Source organism: Varanus komodoensis, unplaced genomic scaffold, assembly GCF_004798865.1.
Source record: "Varanus komodoensis strain SLA01 unplaced genomic scaffold, ASM479886v1 scaffold1, whole genome shotgun sequence".
NCBI lineage: Eukaryota > Metazoa > Chordata > Lepidosauria > Squamata > Varanidae > Varanus > Varanus komodoensis.
Genome location: NW_025335268.1, coordinates 123,617,408 through 123,624,209, shown reverse-complemented (window position 1 = coordinate 123,624,209; position 6,802 = coordinate 123,617,408). Strand labels below are relative to the sequence as shown.

Genomic DNA, 6,802 nt, shown 5'->3' with positions numbered 1-6,802 from the left:
AGGGCACTCCTTGGTAAGGATACCTAAAACTACGGCATTTCTCTTTAAAGCTTCTTCTCCCCCCCACCCCCCTTCGCATGTACGCTGGGTTCTGGTTCAAGTTGCACCGAGCCTTGAATATAAGATCCGTTACGGAACAAGATTATCTGGGGTTATTTTTACATGCTACAGATGGAGTTAGTAAACTCGGAAGATAGAACGGGTGTTGTCACGGATGGAATGAAGTCTCGCCGGCTTCTAGGTGTTAGAAGAACATTCTGTGAGCAGCACACTTCCGTCAAAACTCCGACCTCTTCCAGTGTTTTCCTAAGGTACGACCTGCCCTACCGAGCCTCTACATTCTTTTATGCCTCCGTTCTGTGGTTGCTATGGTGAGTATGACCCGCCTGCAGAATAATAGGAGCAGACGTTTGTGAATAAGATAGTAAATGAGCGGCGGATTTAGGCGGAGGTGCGCGCTTGGAAAATGGTAAGGGCACAGGCATGTCGATCACCAGAGAAGAGATTTGTAATTGGTGGAAATCCTGATCACGTGCCATTGTGGGCAGGACGTATATAAACTCAGGGCGTGTTAGTACAATCCGCCATTTTGTCCAGTGCGAAGAAGTGAGGAGTACGCCGGAATCGAGTCTTGGCGGGAAAACGGGAGTTACCGATCGAGTTGAGGTGGCTGAGGGGCGAAAGAAAGGAGGCGGCGAAGGAGAACGTGTAGTATTAGTTCTCGAGAGTCCTTCGCGCTCCTGGCCCGGAAGCCGGTGAGGGTGGAACTGGGTGGGGATGGAAGGCCTCGCGGTTGAGACAGCGGACAAAGAGCCGCCGCCATTTTGTATGGTCGTAGTAACGTTAGGGTTTCTGCTGCCGGGATGATGGTCCCGTGGATGAGAGGGAATAAGCGCGGACTGGGCACTGTTGTTGTATGCCCAGACTTGAGGCGAGGGAGGGGGAGCTGTGAGGGTCGACGGACACTTGGGCGGGAACGGCTGTGAAGGCGTATCGCCAACTGGCGTATTTACAAGCCTTAAGGTACCTCGTGGGTGAACCCGAGGCCCAACTCCGGACGGCATGGTGAGAATTCTGCCTTGGGTATCTGAAAATTAACACCCTTTGAAGCTCAATGGCCCTCGTCTTAAAAACCCTAAACTCTTAAAAGTCATTGAAAGGAAAAATTTCTATAGTTGCCATCCCTCAGAGGCTTTTCGTTTTGGTTTGTTCCAAATCGAAGATAATTGATCTCGGTACACAGACGGAACCATCGAAAGATAGTTCTTAAGCATGCAGTTAGTAAGCCACAGTGGGTTTGCAGCATCTGAATTGTGGACTGCGGAGTTGTTACAATTTTTAAGAACTTTCAGAGTTTTCACTGTTTTCATAGTATGTTTTATAGGTACACTTCCAGTTGTGGGCAGAAGACAATTTTCTTTTTTTGGATGTTTTTCAGAGATGCATCGTGATTCCTGTCCACTGGACTGCAAGGTTTATGTAGGTAACCTTGGGAACAATGGCAACAAAACTGAATTGGAACGAGCTTTTGGCTACTATGGACCACTGCGTAGTGTATGGGTTGCTAGAAACCCCCCTGGTTTTGCTTTTGTTGAATTTGAAGACCCACGTGATGCTGCTGATGCAGTGAGAGAACTAGATGGGAGGTAAAGTTCATTAACATTCTGGTTGAGCTTGTGTGTGGACACTCTGATCAGGGACTGTAGTAGTTCTGCACTACCTGACTGTACTAGTAATGCCAAAAAGAATTTACATCTATAGTTTCCATTACATGTGTGAAGGTACTCAGAGAAATGAAACTGACTTTCATACAAGGGCAAGTAAATCATATACTACTAGAATCCCAAACCTATGCAAAAATTTTTTGTATATGGAGGATTTCTTTTAAAAACAACTTTTTACATGCTATAAATGAAATGATCGCTTCATAGCTTCTGATTTAGTCTCAAAACATTTAATTACTGTAATCTTTCAGAGGGCTAATGTTCAGTGTGTAAGCAAATAACTATCATATTACAGAGACATCTGTTGAAAAAACCTTTTTAGGGAACCTTAAAAATGAAAACTAGGAAGCATTCTTAACCTTTTAAGAGCTAGCTACTACCTGACAAGACTTGGTTTCCTTTCAAGTTCTGTTTCAGCAAAGCACAGCCATTACATTGGATTATGAGGCTGTATGACTGGTAATCTTCAATGCATAAATACAGAGGTGGTTTCCAAAGATTGTTGGAATGTTTGGTCTGGGTTGGATACTGGCATTAACAATCACAATCTTATCTCTCAGAACACTTTGTGGGTGTCGTGTCAGGGTGGAGCTGTCCAATGGTGAAAAACGTAGTCGGAACCGTGGTCCACCTCCTTCATGGAGTAGACGTCCTCGAGATGACTACCGCAGGAGAAGTCCTCCTCCTCGCCGCAGGTATGTAGGATCAAAGAACTTGTATAGTGATGTTGGCAGTATTATTGTTTTGGTTTAATATTTTAAAAGTGTACTGTGTTAATATTAAATCACCAAATTTTAAAGTAATTAAGCATGTGTTAGAGGGATAAATGGTGTTGAATACTGACTTTTATCTTTAGGTATCTATACCAGTTGATAGTGCCCTCTAACATGGATTATCATCTTTTCTTCTGAAGTCTATTCATCTTCTAGTTGCTTCCTTTTTCTTCTCAGTACTCCAACATGGTTTTTTGCTTTTCTTTACTCCATTGTTGGTAAACATTACATACAACAGCTTGGCTTTTTTCACTCAAGGGGTTTTTTCCCAGTTTAGCACAAGTAATGCCGGGCAGGCAACTGTTTAAGAATGCTAAAGTTACAATGAAGTTACTTAGCTAAATTTGACAGTAGTAGAACCATTGAAATATTACTCAATCAGTTGAGTTCTGTGATTCTAAATTTCAAAATAAAGCAGACTTGCATTTGATGATGCATTCTCTGACCCAGAAAAGTTGGCTGGGTGTTAAATATTCACTTTAGTACTTAAATCCTGATTTTTGCAAGGCTGATCTTAACCTGTTGCAGGTGAATGAAGTCCATATAAAATAGAGTGAAACCTATTCCCTTTCACTGTAGAACACAATAGGAGTATTTGTTAGCTAATAGATGGTTGTACTGATGGCTTGTTTTTCATTTTTTTATGCTTTTTGGTCCATCTATTAATAAAAATGAACCCGTTACAGAGTCACCATCATGTCTCTTCTCACCACCCTCTGAGTCTGCATTAGCCAGTCAACTAGCCCTTTCAGCGTCATGTGACCAGCGCGCCCCATTCAGCTTGGCTGGTGTCGTTTCACATGACCCAGGCATGGCCAGTCGTCAGGTTGCACCGCCCTTTGGTTCCCGAGCATGCTGTTTTCTCTCAGCCTTCTCTCCAACCTTAACCAAATCGGCAGCAGCCATCTCGACCGCCCACACATTCCCGGCCAATCAGCTCAGCTGTTTATTTACCAAATGTCTTCACAACAACTACAGCAGCAGCCTTCGGCTAACAAAAAAGCAGGAAAAATCCACAACACCCCCTTCGCCAACCAACTAAATACAACGCAACATCTGGCAAAACCTTTTCAGCAAATTCTTCTTGGCAGTCAGTCCGGCAGCCTCACCTCACCATTTCTAGCTTGTTGAAACCAAAAACTAGTAAGTTTTTCCTGCTTATACAGTTTACTGCTGGTTAAAATAAGGAGTAAGCGGCTTATAAGTAATTATTTTTTCTCAATCAAAGGCTGGCTGTGCATAATTTCGTGGTAACATACATATATTGCTTGAATAAAACTTTTAAGGGTGTTAAGGAAATTTAATATAAGTAACTAAACTGCAGTATGTTTGCATGTGAGATGGCAAGCTACCCTTAATTGCTAACTTAGTTCTTCCTTGCAAAATCTGCAAACTCCTTTCACCTTTAAACTGTTTTACTAACAGTTTCAGGACTTGAGCAATTATTTTTTGGGATAAACTGGGCAAACTAAGTTTCTTTAGACTAAACACACTATGACAGTTTAAAATTTACATTCACAAGTAATGCAGTTTTATTGGTATTTAATGCCATTGTCACTGTGTGCATTAGTCTGTCACTTGGTACCTTACGTCGTCTTAAGGATTCTACCATGCATGGGTTCCAAAATACTGGTTTATGTGAATTTTGGAACTACTTGTGGGACTTTGGTATAGTGTACTAAGCAGTGGATTTAGTTGAGATGGAAGTGCTGCATTGGACAGGTTTGCTATGATGTGGTGTTAGTTAAAGCAAGCTCATGATCGGAAACATGCTGATCACGCCAAGATCTTTAATGCCTGTATCTTTCCATTTTGCTGGACGATGGGTGCCATTTATCTTGGTGCATTCACTGGGCCCAACAGTGACTTGACAAGTTGGGAATTGCCTCACCCCAGTAGTGTTGAATTGATAAAAATACTTACTTTTCTCTTCTTGATTGTAGATCTCCACGAAGGAGAAGCTTCTCCCGTAGCCGCAGCAGGTAAATTTTTGGTGCTGAATTTTATCAGGGATTTACTGTAGAATAGCATGCTTTCCTCGCTTCAGAAAGTTGATGAAATAATATAAAAGAGAAATTATACAGATGAGAAGTAGTTGAAATTCCAAATTGCATTATTTGAATGTAGCTCAAGTTGTCCAAAGGATAACTTAAATGTTAAACTGTAACACCCAACCTATTTTTCACTTTTTCAAAGTGCAGCCTAATCCAAAATCACTTTAAAACTTTAAAAATTCTGGCCTTGAGTGTTATGAAAAATGAAGTTACCAGGTTGCATTTGAAATCATTATTCAGTATCAGTGTTGTACTATACGCTCTCATAAAAATGTGCCAAGTAAAATGGACTTTGTTCATAGATGATTTCAGAGCATAGTACATGTTAATGCATTGAAGCTTTATTGTTCAAATAGAAACCACAGTGGTTGTGGATTACTCTAATAGAAACTAAAGCAGTTATGTGTTTGCACATTAGCTGTAATTATTAATTGGGAACACATTTCAAAGTTACAAGTTAATTGTCAGAGATACTTGTATTATTCAAGGATTGAAGTCTCTGAAATGCGTCTATATAATGGTACAATTGCTTTATTCCAGAATCGCTTCAGTTTTAATATGCATTCCTATAATTCTGATTATTTATCTTACAGGTCCCTTTCTAGAGATAGGAGGAGAGAGAGATCACTATCACGGGAGAGAAATCATAAGCCTTCCCGTTCATTTTCCAGATCACGTAGGTAAGAAAAGCAGTCCCTGCACTGAGATACTAGGGTAACTAAAATGTATTTGCTAGACAAATTTAAATTCACACTTTAAGCTAAATTCTTAATACAATACATATAATATTGTTTGAATTGAAATTGCAAATGCAACAAATTTATTTAGATATGAAAGCATTACAAAGGTTAGATAATGTTGCTGAAGTACATTGGATTGGGAATTCAACTTGCATTGTTTGACTGATAATCTTTAATATATATTTTACTCTAGCCGCTCCAGGTCAAATGACAGGAAATAGAACTTCAGGAAGAGCAATGTACAGGAAGTCACATTAGTTCTGAAGAAAGGTGTATGTACAGAACATTGCTTTCGTTAAGACTTCATAAGCTTGGTGCATTTTTAAGATGTTTTAGCTGTCAAATTTTGTTTCCTTGTCTCTTGTAACAGGTGACAAATGTAACAGTTGTGAATCTGTATATGGTTCTGAGCAGGTCATAAGAAATGTAATAAACTCATTGCGTTACAGTGTACCCTTAAGCATAACTTTTATTTGCTTCTGTATTAGCCAGTTACCTTGCATAGACTTACCAAACAAAACCTCAAAGCCATGCAGTGGCAAAAGTTCTTAAGTCTTTTGGGTTGCGTTTTGGCTTCTCAGGATCTAAATGTGAAAAGAAGTTCTCAACACTCATGGACTATTAATCAAGAGCGTTTGCTACAATCCTAATGGGCCTTCTATGCACGGTGAGACTAGCAGGCTTGATTAGTCAGAATAGTGGAAAGAATAAAACCAATAACAAGCAAAGGGACTGTGAAAGCTGTATAGGTAGACTTCTTTCTAAAATTGTTCAGGTTCTGATTTATAATAGTCTGTGCTGGTCTTATGACCATTATAAAACTAATGGAAATACCAGCTTAGTCAGAACTACACTCTGTTGTAAAGAAAGGTAAATTAAGTACTGCACCTTTTGAGTAGAGCACTACTTAAATTGCTGAAAGATGGACTGCTTATCAGGTTTCACTATTGAACAGACCAAAAAAGGACCCATATGTTGGGTAAACGTGGATGCATAAGGGTACATTGTAGATGCAGTATGTCTTTATTGTGCATAAGTTGTCATGTCACTGTAAACTCTTGAAAATCCTTGGATTAAAGTTTTGGTTACAAATCGTTCTAAGTATTTAACTTTTGTATCTTGACATGCTTTCATGCAAAATATAACATTCAGGTAGACTTGTATACAGTTTCTCAAATCTGCAGTTGTGAAGAGCTAGAAGCCATAGTCAAATAGCAGTGTGTTTAATGTCTGATTAATTGGCTGTTCCAAATTATTCATACATGGTCACACAAAACTCCTTTTGAAATACATCTGATTTGAAGGTAATTATATTGATAATGGTCCATATTAGAACTCGAGCACATTTAAATACGTTATAGTGATGTTTGGCTTAGCATGAGATGAGCCTTTGCATTGACTAATGAAATACTTCAATATGTATACCAAAAGTGAACTTGCAATCCAGGGATTCAAAATTGAGAATAAAATTTAGCTTCCTCATGTCCACAAAGCTTTAAAATGCCCTGCAT

The 6,802-nt window shown here is 39.6% G+C and overlaps 1 protein-coding gene across 3 annotated transcripts; it reads left to right on the top strand.

Annotated features, from left to right (window-relative positions):
* Positions 1-209: 209 nt before the first annotated feature.
* Positions 210-6,388, top strand: SRSF3 (serine and arginine rich splicing factor 3). 3 transcript variants are annotated; one of them, XM_044444041.1, is made up of 6 exons: positions 210-311; positions 1,439-1,646; positions 2,285-2,419; positions 4,441-4,479; positions 5,145-5,231; positions 5,485-6,388. In XM_044444041.1, the coding sequence occupies exons 2-6, from the start codon at positions 1,441-1,443 to the stop codon at positions 5,510-5,512; spliced, it is 495 nt and encodes a 164-aa protein (XP_044299976.1). In that variant the 5' UTR covers positions 210-311; positions 1,439-1,440; the 3' UTR covers positions 5,513-6,388. The 3 variants fall into 3 exon arrangements, with proteins under 3 accessions (XP_044299976.1, XP_044299967.1, XP_044299985.1); XM_044444032.1 differs by lacking the exon at positions 210-311 and adding an exon at positions 584-755; XM_044444050.1 differs by lacking the exon at positions 210-311 and adding an exon at positions 783-1,065.
* The last annotated feature ends 414 nt before the right edge of the window (positions 6,389-6,802 follow it).

Bases quoted from the DNA above. Each gene is read 5' to 3' on its own strand.
- SRSF3 (XM_044444041.1), top strand. From the start codon at position 1,441: ATGCATCGTGATTCCTGTCCACTGGACTGCAAGGTTTATGTAGGTAAC. The intron at 2,420-4,440 runs GTATGTAGGATC...TCTTGATTGTAG, and splicing joins AGTCCTCCTCCTCGCCGCAG to ATCTCCACGAAGGAGAAGCT. The intron at 4,480-5,144 runs GTAAATTTTTGG...TTTATCTTACAG, and splicing joins TTCTCCCGTAGCCGCAGCAG to GTCCCTTTCTAGAGATAGGA.